The following is a 21,091-nucleotide window of genomic DNA, read 5'->3' as shown; positions in this document are numbered from 1 at the left end:
CCACCTCCCAGCCCCGAGGGACCTGGTCGAGGGGACCTGCACTGGAGGGGATGAGGCTCAGGACTGGACAGGACAACACAGGCTCCAGGTTTCCAAGGGGAGCTGCAGGAGGCAGCAGGGGAGGAGGGGGGCCATCACACATGATGAGGGGGCAGCGGAGGGGCTGGAGCCGGGGAGCAGCGGGCCTTCTCTGCCAGAAGCTGGTAGAAGGGCTTGGGGGTCTCCCAGTCCTCGTCCTCGCTGCTGGAGCTGTCCTGCTTCACGATCCGGTTATGCTGGCGGCTGAACCTTCGTGCTTTGATGCTGGGGGAGAGGTGGCAGGAGGAGCAGGGTTCCTCAGTCACCCCCCAGCCATCTCTGTCCTCCCCTCAGTGCTCCGTTCCCAGAAGAGACCAGGCTTGGGCTGAGGGGCGGCCAGAGCTGTATTCAGCCCCCCGGGGGAACCACTGGCTCCTTGGCTGGAGCGCAGGCCCCTGTGAGCCGGTTACGATCTGCGCAGTTGCACGTGTGTTTCGGGGCCACTTGAGAACTGGGCAGGTGGCAGCAGTTTGAGGTTGGTGGGAAGGGGATTGGCGGGGGGGCGGGGAGGAGGCCAGGCGACAGGGAGGCAAAACCCAGTTTCCCGCTCTGAGGACCACCCCCGCCCCCAGGGGCAGAGACGGCAAAGAGGGTCAGGGCAGCGGGGCCCATGTCCCAGCCTCCCGTCTACTCCTGTCACCCCGACTCTTATGGAAAAGTGTGCAGACACCCGCCTCTCCCGCGTCAGGAAACTCCCAGCCTATTTCCTTTATCAGGTTGGGAGACTCCCAACCTGTTTCCAATATCACGAAGCTCAAGGCTCTGAAAATCAGAGCAGGATGAGGAGCAGGGGCTTCTCACCAATAAGGTCTCCGCTCCTGCAGGGTCATCACCCGCCAGAGCTGGGCCAGCTCCTTGGTGGCAGCTGTGGAAGCGGTCCCGGGGCAGGCTCTGGGGCAGGAGGGAGGAGGAGGTGAGAGGAAGCTGCAGCCTGGGTGAAGGTCTGACCACACCCAGTCCCCGGGCCTTTCGGAGCCGCAGCTTTCCCACCCGAGAAGGCAGCCTGCCTGTTCCTCCAAGCTGGCCTGGTAGGAAGGCCTCTCTTTCGTGGCCCCGAAGCAGAAGTGGCAGAGAAGGGAGCTGGACTAAGCGGCGAGGGAAAGGGGCCACCTGGGGTCCTGGGACCTGCATCTGCACCTCTTCTCGGCCCAGGCTGGCGGGGAGGGCCCCCCACCCCCTCCCCAGCTTCAGGCTGGTGAAGATCCGTTGAGGGCTGGTGCCTGAGCCATCTATCAAGTCAGCCTCGAGACCTTTTGCTTGAAACCTTAGAAATGAGGAGCTCTCTTCCCACAGGGCTGCGGGGGTGGGAGACAGGACACAAGCCCGAAGCTCCTGGGGACGAGCCTGTCCCCAGCCCAGCCCAGTGTGCCTGAGCAGGAGCCAATGTGGAGAGCGGAGCAGACAGAGGGACAGGGATCCCGGACAGCATCGTTCCAGCCCCAGGAGCAACCGCGTCTGAAGGAGACCCACCTCCTCCTCTTTTTTCAGGTTATATAAGCCAATTATTGTCCTTTTTTCATAAGCCTGGATTGGGTTTCACTGCTTACAGGGCACAGGCCTGACCAGGGCAGCTGGGCCGGGGGACGCGGGGAGAGCGTGGCTGAGGACTGTGTCAGCTGCAGGGGGTGGACAGCCAGCGGGACAGTGCGGCGCTCAGACCGGGCCGGGGGAGGGTGCCCACCCACCGGATGTACTGCTTCCGGTTCATCCTGCAGAACATAATGAAGCCGTTGACACACTTTTTCTTCGTCTGGGGGGGGCAGGGGGCTTTCTTGCTCTCCTTGGGCCTCACAGGGCCCCTGCCTGCCCGGCCCTTCCTGGCCTTCCTCCCGGCTGCCGGCAGGGCTGTGGCCCGACGGGTGGGCGTCCACGTGTAGTCCCCGTCCTCGTCCTCGTTGCTGGAGGACGGTGGGCCCTCGCGGTCGGCCTCAGCGCCCTGGGTGGGGGACAGAGAGGTGAGGGTGGGCCGGACACGTGGGACCTGGCGGATGGCTGTCTCCCTCACCTCCTGCGGCCTCCGCTCAGAGTCTGTGTCCGAGTCGGTGTCGGTGTCGGTGGCCTCCGAGCTGGGGCTGGACAGGGCCCTGCTGTTCTCGCTCAGTGAGAGGTAGCAGTGGTCCAGTGAGAAGGAGGACTGGCACAGGCTGTGGGAGTCGGGAGGGTCTTCGGAGCCCCCTGGGGGGGTGTCCTGGGGGAGGAGGGAGGAAGATGGGAGGAGATGGGAGGGGCCCCCTCCCCCCACACTGTAGGGAGGATCCTTTGGGGACCAGAGCTGGGGCTGCCCCTCGGCCAGTCAGAGCTCTTGGAGCAGAGGCAGGGGGTGCTCGGGAGGTGAGCCCGGGGGACTGGAACGGAGGCTCTTTCCAACTGGGGATCCAGGGGCCACTGCTGCTTTCCGTTTTGTTTGGCAGATGGGGTCGCAAGAGATCCTGCCTCACAGAACGGTCCTAAAATTGTGTGGGGTCTTTTCTGAGCACCTGGCAGTGTTTAGCTTTTATCCTTTGTGTCTGGTTGGTTCCAAGGGCCCAGCACAGAGCAGGGCACCTGGTGGCCAGCAGTGAGCATTCAAAGCATGGGCAGGGGAGGACAGGGCAGATGGTAAGTGAGTTTCTGGAAGGATGAGATGCATGATGGATGGACAGGTGGGGGGAGTGGCTGAAGGGTTGAGGGGATGGAAGAGTGAATTGAGCAGGTGGAAAGACAGACGGGTGTGTCCCTGGATGGATGGGCGGGCAGGTGCCTACCTTCTCTGGCCCCTGGAGCCCGCAGGCAGAAGGCGAAGACGCAGGATCTAAGTACGCTTCTGCAAAGAGAGCTGTTGGGGGGGGGGGACCAGAGGGCCGGCTGGGACAGAAACACCTCTCTCAGGGCACCACGCCTCTGTCCCACCATCCCCGCCACCTGGAGTGCCCTTTTCTGGCTGGAACGTCCAGTTTGGGCAGAGGGAGCGGGTCCCCGCCGTGGCTCCGGAGCCTTCCACGCAGTGCTGTGGCCTGGGCTGTGCCCCCACTAGGCTGTGCTCCTTGCGGATCCCGAGTACCCAGCACTGTCCAGCTCAAGGCTGCACACTTGGTGGGCGTCGCTGTAGGGTTTTGTTCTGAATGAAGCAAGCGTCGGGTTCAGCCCTGGGTGCTCACCTTGGCTCAGGTCCTCAGGGCCATCCTCCAGGATCTGTTCTGGCAGCAGTTTCCCCGGAGAGCTGAAGAGGGAGGGCCTGAGCCCCAGGATCTCGCTCGGGTGGCCTGTCAGACTCCAGTTGTCAATCTGGGGAGGCCCCAAGGCCAGTGGGCTCCCTGAAAAGGAGGAACAGCAGGCTCAGGGGTGTGTCAGAGGTTGTCCTCTCCCCCAGCAAGGCAGCTGGCTTTGAGGAGATGGTGCCAGACACTGGGGAAGGTGACTCTGTCAATCGCTCGTTTTGAGTCCTTGCATGATGTCTGGCGTGATGTCAGGATGGCCAAAAACAAACCAGTATTGGAGTTCCCTGGTGATCTAGCGGGTTAAGGATCTGGCATTGTCACTGCTGTGCTTGGGTACTGCGTGGCACGGGTTTGATCTCTGGGCCGGGAACGTGTGCCACAGGCACAGCCCCTACCTCCCCCCAAAACATCAATATCCCGATGCGACTGATTTGAGCTAGCTGGAGCTCTGTGTTGAGAAAGATTCTGAGGTGCTGTCTGGGATCAACGGAAAGAGTGATGATTGATTAGCAATGTCTGCCACGGCACCTGAGGGCTCCGTGACAGTCGTGGGCACGCTGTGTGTTTGCCAATGCTGTGCTTAGTGGGCATCCATTCCCCTTCCCGCTTCCCCCCTTTCCACCAAAATCCTCAGAAGGAAGGTACCGAGAAGGCCCCCCACCAGCCTACAAGGGGGAGAGACGGTTTCAGTCACCATGGGGGCAGCCCTCTGGGCTCCAGGCAGGAAGCCAAGGGTCAGCATCTGGGGACTCCTTGTCCACCTCCTCGCTGGGATCGTAGAACACCAGCTTCTGCCTGCAAGAGGTGGAATCACTGCGGGACCCGGGGCGCGCCGTTCCCTTGGGGTGGGTCAGTGTTCCCTGTGTGAGCTGAGATGCTGGCTGCGGGGCGCAGAAAGCGGAGCTGAGGCAGCCGCCCTCGGGAGCTGGCAGAGGGAGCCGAGCTGTGATGGGGTGGAGGGGCACGGAGGGGGCGGGCAGGGCAGGAGGGAGAGCCAAGCTGAGCTGACCTTGAAGGATGGGTGGTCTCCCGGGTGGAGGAGGGCAAGAGGCTTCTGGAGGGGACAGGGGCGTGGCTCCTGTGTGGCGGGGTGACTGTTTGGTGGTGTTAAGGGTGAGATTTGTGGGTGAGGGGCGGGAGAGGGGCCCGGCGAAGTGAGCTGGGGCCAGAGGGAGCTCAAGCGCCATTTAAGAAAGCTGGGCTCCACCCAACGGGAGGGAGTAGCTTAAAGGCCAAAACAGACAAGACCAAGGTCTGTGTGTTAGAAAAGCCACTCGGGGGACTCGGGGGGCAGGCTTGAAGGGGCAACAAGAGGCAGGAGGCCAGGGAGGGGCTGCGGCTGCAGCGCTGGGAAGCAGGGCTTTCCCCTGAGCCCCTGATGCCTGGTACAAAGCTAGGCCCTCAGAGGGGCTCGATCCACAGACCCCAGCAGAGGGTGGAAAATGACCCCATTTCTCACTACACCTTAACCATTCCCACCAAACTGCTCCGCGATCCCCACTCGAAGCCCCGGGGCTTCCCTTACCTGGGACTGGCCTGGGTCTTGGTGAGGAGGTGGATCCTCTCAAGCCCTTGCTGGGCCTCGAAGGCAGGGGACGCGAGGTCCACACCCTGGGCAGCGTTTTTGCCACAGCAGCCTGGGGGGCAAGTCAGGATGCTCAGCCCTGGACGGGGCCAAACCCCAGGACTCACAGAGGCCAGCTCTGCCACAGGCTCTCCCTCCCCAGCCCAGCCAAAACCTCAGGCTGCGGAGCCTCCGTGTGAGGTCTGCGGGTGCGCTGAATCACCCCCAGGTTTCTGGAATCCCACGTCCCTACCAGAAGCTTTCAGGAAGGTAAAATCCTTAAGTTGAATAGCGATGCTGATGCGGACGCTAGCAGGCAAGTACACGGCGCGCCAGGCCAGCGTGGTGGTAGTCGTCGTGCATACTCTTCCGTAACCCTTTGCCAAAGGGTCCAGTTGTTGGCATACCCCCTCACAGTGAAGTAAACTGAGGTCCTGAAGTACCACGCAGCTTGCCCAAGGTCGCGAGATTAGCAGAAGGTCTGGGACACCCCCCCTCCCCAGGTGGGTCAGCGCCACCTTTGGGCTCACACAGGCTCCTGGGTGGCCCGGGAAGCGAGAGCGTGATTCCTTCCCTGGGCAGCCCCTGCACCGTGCACGCAGCCCCACACAGAGGCGATGCCCGGGCAGGGAGGGCTGAGGGAACAGGCAGAGGAGTAGCATGGCCTGCGGTCTTGCCATCCAGTCGCCCCTGTTCTTGCCCACCTGTCCCCTGGGGGTGTCCCACCTTTTCAAGGTGGCAAAGGGATGCAGCTCCCAAGAGCGACTGTCTGGCTGCTTCAGGCAAAGGAATCTCAGGAGCAGGCCCTCGTTTGCTCTGGTTCTGTGACCCACAACCCTCCTCGTGCGAGGGCGGCACCATTCCTGCCTGCCCCTGACGCCCATGGCAGAGCCCGAAGGGAAAGGAAAACTGGGAAAGAGGCCGCGAGACAGCGTCTCTCTGTCCACTGTGGAACCCCAGCCCCTAGGACTGTGCTCGGGACCTCCCAGGTGCCCGATGCGTGGTGTAGGGACGACTGGCTAAGAAAGTGGAGAGGAAAGAGACCAATTTGAGACGTCACAGTGGACGCTGTTCTCAGCCACCTCCAGCAATGTCAGCCCGGATCTTCCTCCCTTTCTGTCACCTTGAGATGGAGATGATGCGGCCTTGGGGTGACTGCGGGAGTCAGCACATCTTGGAAGGGTGGTGGTTCCCGCCACATTTCCTCCCTTCCGGTCTGGGGATGGGGTCGCCTGCTTCTTGGGCTTGTCCAGGGCCAGACAGCGACGAGGGTTCTGGGCCCGGGTCTGGCGTTCTGGGACAGCAGAGTGACAGGGTGAGACAGGGCTGGGGGCCTGACGGTCACCAGAAGGTGGTTCAGGTGAGGCTCCTCTTTGCTCTGGGCCCAACAACCCGCTCCAAAGCTTTGCCTGGTCTGGTCACTCATCCCCTTCCTGGGTAAGCCCACATCCTTGATTAGAGCTCAGCCTGGTGGACGCCCTTCCCGCACGATGCCATCACCTTGCGAGCTCTGAGAAAATATCATGCCCGGGTTCCACCCAGATCACTGAAGCCTGACTCTTCTGAGGGTGAGGCACAGGCACGGGCATTTTTAAAGCACCTGGTGATTTAGATGTGCAGCCAGAGCTGGAAATAATCGATTAGGTCCAATTCCCAGCATATTTTTAGTTTGTTTTTTGGGGCTGTTCCCATGTCACAGGGAAGTTCCCGGGCCAGGGATCGAACCCATGCCACAGCAGTGACAACACCCGATATTTAACCCACCGAGCCCCCAGAGAATGCCCAATTCCCATTTTAAAGATGTGGAGGAAGTGGCGCAGCTGTGGCACAGGTGACAATTGTGGTGTGGATTCATCCCCTGGCCCAGGAACTTTCGCACGCTGCAGGTGCGGCCAAAATAAATGAAGACATGGAAACTGTGGCGCACAAAGGGGAAGGGACCCTGTGAGTTAGCAGCAAGGCTGCGGTGGGGCCTGGGACAATTGCCTGCCACACTGGGGTCTTCCCATTGTCCCGCCCTCCCCACTGCCCCTGCCCAGGGATGGGGGCTGGCAGACGAAAAATGCTAGCAGCAGCTTCCATTTCCGGGCACTGGCCACGAGCCCCACTACTTAAGCATCGCTCCAGGGGTGTGTACAGACTCCTAATCCTAAAGACCACCCTCTGACAGGGACTCAAATTTCCAGACCAGGAAGCTGAGGCTCAGAAAAGGATAGTGACCCCACCCCACCCCACCCCCCGGGCCTCAGAGCCAGGGAGAGTTGAACCCGGAGCATGTCTGAATCCCACGCCTTATCCAAGGGACCCTGCTCCCATCTGACCCCTGCTCTCTGTTCTGCTTCCACTGCTTGTACCTGAGGCTCGGGCCAGCTTCTTCTTCCGAGGTTTCTGGCAGGCTCCCCGAAGACGGGACTTATGAGAGTGCAGGGAGCTCGACGGGGTGGAGTATCTCCACCTTGCTGGGCCCTCGGTGGGGTTCTGACCCAGCCCTGCACAGGATGGAGGAGGCGGGTCATGTCCCTTCACCCTCGTCTGTCCCAAATCCTGCCTCCGGATAACACTTCCCAGTGGAGGGTGCTGGGGGGGTTGCCATGGTCCCCAGACTGACTTTACAGATGTGGAAACTGAGGTCCTGGGAGGCGATGGGACTTGTCTGAGGTTGCACAGTCAGGAGGCAGAACAGGGCGGAAACTCAGCTTTCTCCTGGGCCATCCAGAGACAGGCTCAGGGCTTCCAACCACTTTCCCATCCACCCCCTTCCAAACCAGTTCCTCCTCCTTCCTCCTCAGACAGTGGGGCTCCAGCGTCCCATCCCTCCCCCAGGCCTCTCAATTCTTCCGGGTGAACACCTCCCAAATGTACCCACTTCTGTCCATAAGCTCAGCGACACTGGTCTCATTGTCTCCTGTGCAGATGACTCCTAGAAGGATCCCCGCTGATCTCCTGACTCCAGTTTCTTTTTCTTTCTCTTTTTGTCTTTTTAGGGCCACACCCACGGCATATGAAGGTTCCCAGGCTAGGGGTTGAATTGGAGCTACAGCTGCCAGCCTACACCACAGCCACAGCAACGCCAGATCCGAGCCGTCTGTGACCTACACCACAGCTCACAGCAATGCCGATCCTTAACCCACTGAGTGAGGCCAGGGATCGAACCCACATCCTCATGGATACTAGTTGGGCTTGTTTCTGTTGTGCTACGACGGGAACTCTTCCAGTTTCTTACTTAATAACCAGTCCTCCACACTACATGCCAGGAACCTTTTCTTTTAAAAGAAATCTAACCATGGCTCTCCTCTTAAAGTCCTTCAGTCATTCTCTTCATCTCCCTCCTTAGCTGGGCGCCCGAAGCCCTTCAGTCTCGTCCCGGCCCCGCCTCCTGCTCTTCTCGCCCGCGTGTGTCTCACACCAGTAATGGGCGTGTTCCGGGCGCTGTTACAACCCTGTGGCATTAACTTGTTTAATCCTCACAGTGAGCTCGGAAGGGCAGCACTCATGCTGGTCCATCCCATGGAGGAGGAAACTGAGGCAATGAAAGGTTAAGGTCGCAAGATGTGTGTCTGGTCAGGATCTGACACAAGCGTCTGCGCATGTCATTGGGGTGCTACCCGGCCCCTCCAGTCACACCCAGCTGCTCGCCTGTCCCCAGACATTCCGCACTTGTCCTCTCATGCCCGCAGGCTCCGGCTCACATTGTTTCTTCTGCCTGGCACAGCTCCCCCTGCTCTGTCCTCGAGGCCCAGCTCCAAGGCCCCTCCCACCACAGTCTTCCCAGACACCCTCCTCTGGGGTCACAGCACCCCGCAAATCCCTCTGGCTTGCCCTGTGCGCCAGGCTGTTAGCTCTGGGAGGGTCTGGACCCATCAAAGTCGCTCAGTGTCCCTGGCAGCCAGGACAATGCTTGGCGCGCAGCAGGCGCTGGGAAACGCTGGCTGAACTTACTCACCCCCGAGTCCACCTTTCCCAGCCGTGGTGTGGAGCTCAAGCAGGGCCTTGGCCACATCGATGCTTTTCTGGAGGAACTGAATGTAGTTCAGGACGTGCAGCAGAATCTCCTTCTGCTCCCAAAAGAGAGACAGGATAGAACGTGAGAGTGGGGGCCTGAGATGACGAGAGGCTGCTGGGGACCAACGACAGGCGGGCTCCAGGACTCTGGGCCCCAGCCCAGCGATCCCTCCATCAGCGGAGATGCTCCTATTCTGCTCTTTAGTCCTCACTGCGGCCCGGGGGGACAGACGGCGGTTACCGCTAAGGAAAGGGGGGCCCAGATGCTCCAGAGACTTGCCAGGATTACAGAGAGGAAACAGCCGAGCTGGGATCTGAACCTGGGCCTGTGGGCCTCCTGTCCGTTTTAGGGTGCACACTGCTCGGCTTCCCACCCAGGGCCCTTGGCGCATGCAAAGCCCTCCTCTTCTCCTCACAGACTGCCTCCCTGGCTTCTCCACCTTTGAGCCCCCGCATAGTGCTCTCCCCTTGCAGAAGCTGTCCTGCCCCCTGACTCCTCACGCCGCCTGGGTCACATGTCCTTCCCCGGCACTCTGGTAACACCCCGGGCCTGTTTCCATGAAGGCCCTTGCCACACTGTTTTATAATTATCTGCTTGTGGGTCATTCTTCCCCATTGACCTTGAAGTCGTTGAAGGTAGAGACTGTAGCTGATTGATCTCTGGACCCCAAGCGCACTGAATCGAGAGGTGGCTTAACCAGTGACTGCTGAAGGAATGACTTCCCCACAGCACCGGCAGGCACCCCCCCACCCCCCATCCAGCCACCAAATACCAACTGTGTTGGATGGTTGACACTAAGCTAAAAAAGATACTACCCACTAAGAGTCATGTGTGAGGGGTGACTAGTCATACTTCATGGAGCTTACAATCCAGGGAGGGCAGTGGGCCTTAATAAACTCATAATCATACATAGTTATCAACCATGGGATAAGCATCATGAATAAATGAGTATAACAGGCGATTCTGAAGTTAGACTTGGGTGTCCAGAAAGGCCTCTCTGAACTGGCAGCATTTAAACGGAGACCTGAAGAGTGAAAGGAGTTAGCCCGGGGAGGAGCGGAGGGAAGAACACCAGTAAGGATTTTTCGGATTGAACTGGGTCCCTAGAATAATAGGAAAACTGTTAGCAGCAGTCTAACAAATCAGGGTATGATCTCCAAGCCCCAAACCAGGAAACATAGCCTCATGAGGGGACTTAAGGAAAACTTCCATAAAATAATACAGATGGTCACTGAACTTATTTCACCGGGTCCACGGAAGAAAGCTGAATCTAACTAAGGCATGACGTGCGTGACACAGCCAAGAGACTATTGGTTTAGGGCCCGGCTCCAACCTACCGCTCACTGGCTGTACAATGGCGGCAGGTCATTTTCCTTCTTTGCACCTGGGTTTTCTCACCAGTGCAACAGGAATGAGGGTTTTCTTTCAGGCTCAGGGGATTATCATTACGATGAAATAAACTGCCTAGCGCAGAGTCTGATATACATTAGTTGTCTCATAAATGCTTAGCTGATAACTGAATGAGAACACTTTTATCGGGTCCTCAAGGGATTAAGAACCTTTTCTAACTTCTTATAACTAGATGACAGGTGTTTCAAGTGCAGATCCGGTCTTTTGAGTTTAGTATCTCCAACACCAGGCTTGGCACCTAGTGGCCACTCACTAAGCTCTAAGCTGATGTCTTCATAAACTGTAAAGCAATATAAAATGTTACTTAGGAGTTCCTGTTGTGGCGCAGCAGAAACGAATCCAAATGGGAACCATGCAGATGCGGGTTTGATCCCTGGCCTCGCTCAGTGGGTTAAGGATCCGGCGTTGCCGTGAGCTGTGGTGTAGGTTGCAGACGTAGCTCAGATCCCGAGTTGCTGTGGCTCTGGCGTAGGCCAGCAGCTATAGCTCCAATTCCACCCCTAGCCTGGGAACTTCCAGATGCTGCAGGTGCGGCCCTGAAAAGCAAAAATGAATAGATAAATTTTTTAAATGTTACTTAGTAGTAGTAGTAGTACAAAGGTTTTCTGCAGAAGGCAGTTGGGCGTCGACTCAGACAGCAGGACAGAAAGCTCAGTAATTGATACTTCAGGAAGGTTAGCTGGGGCCCGCACTAGAGGTTCATATCCCAGACTTTTAATTTTATTTTTAAATTTTTTGTCTTTTGTCTTTGGGATCCAAGCCGCATCTGCAAACTGCCCCACAGCTCAGAGCAACGCCAGATCCTTAACCCACTGAGCAGTGCCAGGGATCCAACCTGCATCCTCATGGATATCAGTCAGGTTCGTTAACCCCTGAGCCATGATGGGAACTCCACATCCAAGACTTTTTAAAGGTAAGATCCACCTTCTTGTAACTGGCTCAACAGAGGGAAATGAATGAATTCATTCGTACATTCAGCAAACATCCACTGAGCACCAAGTGACAGAGTGGTGGAGGGTGTGGGCCTTTGGAATGAGACGTAGCTGATGCTCACGCTGCCATTAGCCAGCTGTGCCCCTTGGGAAAGTATGACCCCTCTGTGCTGAAGTTTCCTCAAACCGGAAAAAAAAAAAAAAAGAACAGATGCATCTCACAAGACTTAGGGGGAAGATTAAGTGAGAAAATGTATATATAAAGCTTGGCACCCACTGTCTGACCCCTAGAGCTCCTGTAAATGGGGAGTAACTGTTACTGGTCTATGCGAGGCCCTGAGGGCACTGGGGTCAGAGATTAGAGATTCGTCATCACGGTCTTGACCTTTGCAGAATTGTTCATGTAATCGGAGATGAGGGAACAACGGCAGTAATGCGCTGAGGGCCTTGGTGGTCAGAGGGATGGGAGGCCATGGATCAGATGGGGCAGGGGCATGGAAGCAGCTGGGATGGTGAGGAAGGATGCCGCAGACCCAAACCTCAAACCCGGAAGAGGCGACACATGGGCGCTCCCGTGGTCCACTGAGCAGTGGACTGAGCATGTCACACAGCCCAGGGCCAGGCTTGATGATGCATGTCAGGCAGACCAGTCCAGTGGGAGGCTGGGGACTGACTGGGATGCAGGTTGTACGTGGAACAGGGAGCTGAACTGACGGGAGGAGGAAGATGGGGGAGAAGCGGCGCATTAAGACAACAGAGAATCAATGGTAAAGAACGTGGGCTGATGGGGTTCTCTGGTCCCAGGGGTTAAGGGTCTGGTGTTGTCACTGCTGTGGCTCTGGTCACTGCTGTGGTGCAGGTTCAATCCCTACTCTGGGAAATTCTGCATGACGTGAGGGCAGCCAAAAAGAAAGTGGGCTGTGGGTTCCAGGAAGAGATGTGGCCATCTGGTCAGGGATGCAAGGCTGCCTGCTCCCCGGCTAGACTGTCACTCCTCCAGGGCAGGGTCTGTGGTCCCCCCCCACCGAGAGTGTGTCACAGTGCCAGTGCACACCGAATACTCAAAAGTTGGAGGTCAGAGGACAAGATTCCCCAGATGTTCTTGAGCTCTGTGGTGGTTTGCGTCCTGCCTCCGTCGAAGGCAGCCAAGTCCTAGTCCCCAGAACCGGTGACTATGTTTCCTTATGTGACAGAGGAGCCTTGGCAGGTGTGGTTGAGTCTGGATCTTGAGATGGGGACTTTATTCTGGAGTATCCGAGTGAGCCCAGCGCCATCACAAGTGTCCTCATGAGAGGGAGGCAGGTGGGTTAAAGGCAGAGAAGGCAGAGTGACGACAGAAGCAGAGGTAAGGGAGAGATTAGCACAGGCTGGCTTTGAAGGAGCCCTGAGCCAAGGACCATAGGCGGCCTCTAGGAGTTGGCAAAGGGAAAGGAATGGAGGCTGGAGCCTCCAAGAAGAACCAGCCCTGCTGAAACCCTGACTTTAGTCCAATGGGACTGATTTTGGACTTCTGAGCCCCAGAACTCTGAGAATATAAATCTGTGTGTGTCTGTGTGTGTGTGTGTGTGTCTTTAGGGCCGCACCTGCAGCATATGGAGGTTCCCAAGCTAGGGGTCCAATCAGAGCTACAGCTGCTGGCGTACACCACAGCCACAGCAATGTGAGATCCAAGCCTTGTCTGTGACCTACACCACAGCTCATGGCAATGCCAAATCCTTAACCTGCTGAGCAAGGCCAGGGATCAAACCCACATCCTCACAGATGCTAGTCAGATTCATTTCTGTGGAGCCAGACGGGAACTCTGATTTGTGTGGTTTTAAGCCACTAAGTTTGTGGTCACATTTTAAAGCAGCAAGAAGAAATGAATACGCGCACCTACAACTGAGAGAGAGTCAGGAGAGACGATCATCACGACCCGGTGCCTGACGGGCTGTGTGGGCAGGGAGGAGATTCCGGTCAGGGTCAGGCAACTCTCTCCCAACACCTGCTTCTCTGAACCTCTCTGGAGGCAAAAGGCACATTCTAGCTCAGATCAGTTATTGCATATTCAAATCTTTATCTTTTTGGAGCTCCTGCCATGGTGCACCGGGTTAAGAATCTAACTGCAGGAGTTCCCATCATGGTGCAGTGGTTAACGAATCTGACTGGGAACCATGAGGTTGCGGGTTCGGTCCCTGCCCTTGCTTAGTGGGTTAACGATCCGGCGTTGCCGTGAGCTGTGGTGTAGGTTGCAGATGCGGCTCGGATCCCGAGTTGCTGTGGCTCTGGCGTAGACCGGTGGCTACAGCTCCGATTGGACCCCTAGCCTGGGAACCTCCATATGCCGCGGGAGCAGCCCAAAGAAATAGCAAAAAGACCAAAAAAAAAAAAAAAAAAAAAAGAATCCAACTGCAGCAGCTTAGGTTACTGCAGAGGTGCAGGTTTGATGGCCGGCCTGGCACGGCGGGGTACAGGATCCTGCACTGTGCAGCTGCAGCTCGGATTCAGTTCCTGGCCTGGGAACTTCCATATGCCCTGAGTGTGGCCATAAAAAGAAAAAAAAATCTTTATCTTCTTGACCAAATTCTGAGTTTCCAGAGGAGGAAGACTAGGTTTCAAAATTCTTTTGACTCCCCTTGCTGTGAGACTAACAGCTTCTGACATCCAATCATCATCCACAAATGGCTGAGGAATGAGTGAATGAGGGACTGAATGAGAGAAATTATAGCAAGAAGACATCACACTTGGGAGTTCCTGTCGTGGCTTAGTGGTTAACAAATCCAACTGGTATCCATGAGGACACAGGTTCGGTCCTTGGCCTTGCTCAGTGGGTGAACGGTCTGGCGTTGCCGTGAGCCATGGTGTAGGTCACAGATGTGGCTCGGATCCTGCATTGCTGTGACTGGTGTAGGCCGGCAGCCGTAGCTCCAATTTAACCCCTAGCCTGCGAACCTCCCTATGCCGTGGGTGTGGCCCTAAAAGAAAAACAAAAAATCACACTAAGTCTTTAAGATCCCTGAGTCTTTTTTTTTTTTTTTTTTTTTTTAGGTCTTTTTGCCATTTCCAGGGCCGCTCCTGTGGCATATGGAGGTTCCCAGGCTAAGGGTCCAATTGGACCTGCAGCCATTGGTCTAGGCCAGAGCCATAGCAATGCAGGATCCGAGCCTCGTCTGCAACCTGCACCACAGCTCATGGGATCCTTAACCCACTGAGCAAGGCCAGGCATCAAACCCGCAACCCCATGGTTCCTAGTCGGATTTATCAACCACTGAGCCACAATGGGAACTCCAAGATCCCTGAGTCTTATATTAAGTTGTTCCTCCTGGGAGCAAGTGTTGGCTCAGCACTAGAAATATTTATTGAGCAGCCACTGGGGACACATGGGAAAGCTTTATCCATCCCTCCCCCGTGGAGACCATCTCCACAAGGTGACGAACGAAGGCGCTCAGACATTATTCAGGCCCTGTCATGGCTATCATGTCATTTTGGTCTCTGGGTAGGATCAGTATTTTTCCTTTGTGTTGTAGCTGACAGACCTGAGTTTTGGGCGGCTGATAACCTGAGCGAGCTGCCCCCAGCTCTGCAGGGGGGGAGCTGGAGGCCCAAACCCATGGCTCGTTGACGCCCAGGGTGACAGCCTTGCCTGGCGCCTTGCCTGTTTCTCGCCTCCCAGTTCTCCTGCCCCTTTGCAGGAAAGGATCCCCCAGGCTTCTAGTCATGGGATTGCAGACATCCAGAAATTTCCACTCAGAACAGGACCCTGGCCAGCTCAGTGCAGTCACGGGGGTGGGTCTGTCTAGGTTTCCCAGGACAAGGGAGGTCAGCACTTCAGATCCGCCTCTCAAAGCCACCTCCTCTCCTTCAGCCCCTCACCTTGGTGAGCTTCTTGGTACCAGTCTTCAGGGCCATAGGTAGCAGCAAGGCCAGCTCTTGGAGTTTGCTAGTGTGGTTTTTCCTCTGTTTCCTGTTTGGAGACAAGAGCTGGTTTTGGTTGGGACATCCAAAATGGAATTTGGCATCTGAGGTCCCCAAACCTCCTGTCTTAGTGTTCCCCACCTCAGAGAAGGTCCTCCTGGCCTCAGGCACCGGAGACAGGATCCGGGGCATCATCTGGACTCATCGCTCTCCCTCGTCCCTTGTCCAACCGGTCACCAAATCTTGCTCATTTCTCCTCCAACCCCTTCTCTCCATCCACCCACCCCTGCCCTAGTCTGAGTGTTCACACCCTCATAGTTCTCCCAGCCTCCACCTGGCCTCCTCTAATCCATACTCTCTACCACAGTCAGGGTGATGTTTTTCTTTTTAGGGCTGTACTTAGGGCACATGGAAGTTGCCAGGCTAGGGGTCGAATCAGAGCTGCAGCTGCTGGCCTACGCCACAGCCACAGCAATGCCTGATCCAAGCCGAGTTTGCGACCTACACCACAGCTCACGGCAACGCTCGATCCTTAATCCACCGAGTGAGGCCAGGGATCAGACCTGCATCCTCATGGATACTAGCTGGGTTTGTTACCACTGAGCCATGATGGGAACTCCAGGGTGATGTTTCTGAAACACAAATCTGACCACAATTTTTTCACCTTCATCTGTGCAATGGGAATGAGGTTATTCATTCAGGCCCAGAGGATTATCAATAAGACTTGAATACATCAGTTACTTAATAATTTCTTCAAGCCTCTCAATGCCATTCCATTATTAAGGATCAAGTTTAAGCCCTTAATATGGCTTTTTTTGTTAGCAAACCACATTTTTATTATTTAAAAATTATTATAGTTGACTTACAATGTTGTGCCAATTTCTGCTATACAGCAAAGGGACCCAGCCATACATATGTGTGTGCCAGTTTATATATATATAAACATTTTTTTTCTTATGTTATCTTCCATCATGCTCTACCCCAAGAGACTGGATACAGTTCTCTGTGCTGTACAGCAGGACCTTATTGTTTAATGTGGCTTTTAATGCCCTCATGGTCTGGCCCCACTGGACATTCTGGTCTCATCTCTTCCTTCCTTCCTTTTTTTTTTTTTTTTTTTCCATACCTATTGTATGTAGAAATTCCTGAGCCAGGGAGCAAACCCAAGCCACAGCAGTGACCATACCATAGAATCCTTAGCGGCTAGGCCACCAGGGATCTCCTCTTACTTCTTTTCGTTCTCTTCCGTCAACTGACACTACCTCCACAGCACAGGTGAGGTCCTTGGCTGAGGTCCCCGTGCCTCTGTGCTCATGTATTTCTCTGATTCCTGCACTGGGCTGAGAGCTGAGTGGGAAGCACTGCTGTAGCTCTAGTACCTAGAACAGGATCTGGCACATTGTAGGAACTCAGTGCCTATTTGCTAAAGGAATGAATAATTAAGGGCATGAAAGAAGTTAACCCCCCGAGCAATGCAGAACTTCCGGGATCTAATCCTTGAATTCATAATTCATAATCTATCCATCTACACACATCTGTACCCTCTCTCCTGAGAGGTGGAGACACAAAGACGTTGGAGTCTCTCTTCTAAATTACACACCGCTGATACTCTTCCCGCTACTCCTTCGGGAAGCCCAAACGCCTCATCTCCACCAATCCTTATCTCACCTTCCTTCAGGGCCCGGTTTAACTGCCACCCAGCCCAGGAAGGCTCCCCAACCGCCCTGTCTTTCTCCCCAACTCTGAATGTACCACACTTTGTGTCACCTGCCACTCGGCCAACCCCAAAGCACTCCTTTGATTACAGATGTACATTTGGCTCCTACTCACACCTACAAACTGATACTCCCTCCTTGCCAGGCTCTGCGCTGGACACCATGGAGAGGGAGAGGCATTGCTGTCACTGCCCTCGAAGAGATGGGGGAGCAGTGTGCCCAGCACACTTACCTCCCTAGCCCAACTTTGAAGTCCTAGAAGAATTGTGCTCACTCATTCATTCAGTGATCACTTATCAAGCCCCTAATATGCGCCAGGAACTGTGATTGGTAATGGGAACAAAAGCATATAAAACAGCTACAGCCCCTGCCAGAGCCCACGGTAGTCAGGGATAAAGTCATTCATCAAATTGACACACAAATAAACATAAAATGGCAAGCTATATAATTTGCTGGGGATGGGGGGCGAGCACCGCCAATGAAAATGTGGGGCCCCTTGTTCAAAAATTAAGAATTTCGGAGTTCTCATCATGGCTCAGCGGTTAACGAAACCAACTAGCATCCATGAGGAAGTGGGTTCGATCTCTGGCCTCCCTCAGTGGGTTAAGGATCCGGGGTTGCCGTGAGCTGTGGTGAAGATCGCAGATGCAGCTCGGATCTGGTGTTGCTGTGGCTGTGGCATAGGCTGGCAGCTGTAGCTCCAATTTGACTCCTAGCCTGGGAACTTCCCTATGCTGTGGGTGTGGCCCTAAAAAGACAAAAAAAAAATTAAGAATTTCAAGATGGTGAGGAGTTCCCATCATGGCTCAGTGGAAACAAATCTGATTAGCATTCATAAGGTTTGATCCCTGGCCTCAGTGGGTTAAGGATCAGGCATTGCCATGAGCTGTGGTGTAGGTTGATGACACGGCTCAGTTCCTGTGTTGCTGTGGTGTAGGCAGGTGTCTATAGCTGTGATTCGACCCCTAGCCTGGGAACTTCCATATGCCCTAAAAAAAAAAAAAAAAAAAAAAAGAATTTCAAGATCGTGAGAGCAGGGCACTAAACCAAGCACAGGGCTCTTCTCAGCTCAGGGCCTTGTGACTACATGAGTCACACACCCACGAAGTTGGCCCTCTTGGGGACAAAGGAGAGGTGTTGCTTGGTGTTATGAAAGCTTGTGATGGTGGCTTTGACCTAAATCTATGAGGTTTTTCCTGAGGAAGTCAGCCTGGCCAGAAGCTGTTCTGGAGGCAGAGTGGAGCTCTACAAGTGAAGAGGGAGAGGGAACGTTTCAGGTGGAGGGAACATGGAGAATTCAGTAGAAATAAAGCTGAAGTATCTGGGCAGAGAGCCAGGAATCCTGTGGGGAGAGATGAGGCTGAGCACAGAGGCCAGGTGAGGCTGGGTCTTCTAGGTTCCCAGTGTGATGTTTTGCCTTTATCCAAAGACAAAAGGGAAGTTTTTTTGGTTTTTTTCTGTGTGTTTGTTTGTTTTTAGGGCCACCCCCGAGGAGGTTCCCAGGCTAGGGGTCGAATCAGAGCTACAGCTGCCTGCCTACACCACAGCCACAGCAACATTGGATCTGAGCTGTGTGTGCGACCTTCACCACAGCTCACGGCAACCCCAGATCCTTGACCCACTGAGCGAGGCCAGGGGTCGAACCCGCAACCTCACGGTTCCTAGTCGGATTCGTTAACCACTGTGCCACGACGGGAACTCCTGATGTTTATTTTTTTGCGTTATTACTTTCCTGTTGTTCTAAAGACCCCTAGAAACTCTGCCGAGAAACAGCCCAGAAAGCCAGGAAGAAAAATTGTCCAGGTCTACTGAAGTTTGAGGTACTATGTGACCACGTCTGAGAAAGAAGTTTTCATGTCAACTAGTCCCTGGTTTTTGCAAAGCACTGAGAGAGCCTTCTGCGCAAACACAGAAGGTGCAGAGGAAATAAATCTGGAGGGAGAAAAAGGGTGACCAATGATCACGAAATCTTGATCTCTCCTGGGCAGCAGTCCCCAGTGAGTATGACCTGGGCTCTGCCCACAGGGGCCTCTGGGAAGCAGGCACGCCATCCCAAGGTTGCCCTTCTCCTTGCTGGATGGTTCTGGTTTCAGCCACATTCTTTCCTCCTAGTCTGTGTAGTTTTCACCCCCTAATCCCAGCTCTGGACTCTGGTTCTGTGAGGAACAGGTCAGCAGCTCCAGACACATGGGTCTTTTTCTGTCTCTCTAAACTGCCAAGTCGATTTCCACCTTAGGGCCTTGACCATTCCCTTCACATGGAATGTTCTTTTGCCCTGATTTTTGCATGACTGGTTTCTTCTGTGCCATTCAGCGCTTAGCTTAACTGTACCCTCTCCAGAGAGGCCTTTCCTCACTACCTTATCTAAATGAGCACACTCCTTGTCACATCCCCCATCATTGATCAGTATCATGGATTCTCCTCCCTCTTTCCCTCCCTTCCTTCCCCCCCCCCCCCCGCCGCCCCGTCTTTCTCTCTTTCTTATAAATAAGGCTACCAGGACAGGGATTTTTTTTATCTCTTACCTATTGCTATATCCATTAGGCATAGTAAGCACAGTACCAGGATTGGTAATACATTTAGGGGCTCATGATAATGTTTTAATTTCTTTTAAAATCAGAAGGAAAAAATTAATGTAATTCAACTTGGATTCAATCATCTTTATACCAGTGCTGTTGTAAACAGTAATTTTTTAATGTTTTTAATAAAGGAGTCCAAGAAGGCACAATTGCCTTAGGCCCTCAAAAGTCATGATGTGGCTCCCAGAATCATGCTCAGCACTTAGTAGGTGCTCAGCAAAAAAATATTGAATTAATGAATGCTCTTTCTGTCTTATGATGTCCTCTCAGTCTTTGAAATGGCAAATAACTCTAATTCCTGGGTTTCTTTTTCCCTGAGCTATCAGCCTAGACACTCCTTAGATGCTTTATTTTACAGGAGTTGGAAGGAGCCTCAATCAAGAGTTAGTCCAAATTTCTCATATTAGCTATGGGAAAACCAAGGCCCAGACTTTAATTTGCTTAATATGTGCAGGAGGTGAAGAGTAAGAGCTGCCCCAAAGTGAGCAAAGCAGAAGGCAGTCCCAAGAAGCAGCATCATAGTTGGCTATAAGTTTCAGCTTTTGAAGCAAGCAGCTCTGGTTGAAATCCCAGCTCAGCCATTTGCTGAGTGATTTTGGGCAAGGGCTTTCATCTCTCTGAGGCTGTTTATAATTCATTTATAAAATGAGCGTGTCTGGAAAGTGTGATCTTGTCTGGAAGGTGTTTGGTATGTAGTGAGTGTTAATTCAAGATAGAAGGTTGACAGTCACTTGTTGGGATGATTTAGGGATAAGGGATGTTGGAGAATGGAGTGGAGGTATTCCAGTACTGGAAGACTGTGGTTGCTAAAACTGTTGTTTTTGGTTGACCAACATCCAACCTCCCCTTTTCTGGCAATAGCTTCCTTTGGGGAATCACTCCTCCCCCACTCTCAGTCCATGGGGTTCAGAGAGGCTGAACCCCAATTTCACCTTCCACTAAGGAGCACCCAACCAAGGTCTAGTCAAGACGTTAAGTGATTGGCTCAGGATAGCAGTCCTAACCCAGGCTTGGCCAATCAGAGTCAGTGGATCAGTGGATCCTGGAAAGAGACTCTGCTAAGTTTGTCAAGTTGGCAGGATATGGACTTGGAGTTGCCTGGAACCATTCTGCCTTCACAAATGGACAACCAACAGCAGAGCCAAGAGCAGATTCCTGGCAATTAACTTAACCCCCTCCTGCTCAGCACCCCCCCCCCCCGCCAACCAGAAGGAGCCAAGACATGCCCCTCAATTTTTTGTTGGAAGGATCCAATAAATCTCTTATGCTTAAGCCAGTTTATCTAGGTTTCTATTAATTGGGCCTAGGAGTCTTTACTAATACAATGGCCCCTCATCAAGAAAAGGGGGAAAGAGAATGCATTGTTGGTGCCCTCTGGGATTCCAGGAGGAAGAGGCAAGCGAAAGAGGCATTCTTCATTTCTTTATTTGCTCCTTCTGAGCATAGTACCTAAGTAGAGAACCTGAACAAAGCAGACTCTTACTTTTGGAGTTTATAAATGAAGAGATAGGTGGATGGGAACTCATTGGGGAAGACAGCGGGAGATAAGATGACCTCTGGCTCTTTTCTTTATCCAGATTTTGGAGGAAGGGAGAAATTTGCCCCCACCCTCAATCTGATAGAAAAATCCCCTCCATAAAACTCCTGGGAGTTCCCGTCGTGGCTCAGTGGAAATGAATCTAACTGGTAACCGTGAGGATGCAGTTTCGATCCCTGGCC

The 21,091-nt window shown here is 54.2% G+C and overlaps 1 protein-coding gene across 1 annotated transcript; it reads right to left on the bottom strand.

The window, feature by feature from the left end:
- On the bottom strand, nt 135-15,072 carry BHMG1 (basic helix-loop-helix and HMG-box containing 1). The gene is made up of 15 exons (XM_021097552.1): nt 15,037-15,072; nt 8,783-8,894; nt 7,194-7,328; nt 6,039-6,133; nt 5,093-5,216; nt 4,801-4,912; nt 3,970-4,070; nt 3,216-3,371; nt 2,823-2,893; nt 2,084-2,266; nt 1,760-2,014; nt 1,626-1,694; nt 1,069-1,163; nt 880-969; nt 135-303 (listed from the first exon to the last, which is right to left on the bottom strand). Exons 1-15 carry the CDS (start codon nt 15,070-15,072, stop codon nt 135-137), a joined length of 1,803 nt encoding a protein of 600 aa, XP_020953211.1.

Source organism: Sus scrofa, chromosome 6, assembly GCF_000003025.6.
Source record: "Sus scrofa isolate TJ Tabasco breed Duroc chromosome 6, Sscrofa11.1, whole genome shotgun sequence".
NCBI lineage: Eukaryota > Metazoa > Chordata > Mammalia > Artiodactyla > Suidae > Sus > Sus scrofa.
The sequence above is the reverse complement of the archived record's forward strand: the minus strand, read 5'-3'. Positions and strand labels throughout refer to the sequence as shown.

Bases quoted from the DNA above. Each gene is read 5' to 3' on its own strand.
- BHMG1 (XM_021097552.1), bottom strand. From the start codon at position 15,072: ATGGCCCTGAAGACTGGTACCAAGAAGCTCACCAAG. The intron at 7,329-8,782 runs GTGAGTAAGTTC...CATCCTGTGCAG, and splicing joins TGGGAAAGGTGGACTCGGGG to GGCTGGGTCAGAACCCCACC. The intron at 4,913-5,092 runs GTAGGGACGTGG...CTTGCCCCCCAG, and splicing joins TACCTTCCTGAAAGCTTCTG to GCTGCTGTGGCAAAAACGCT.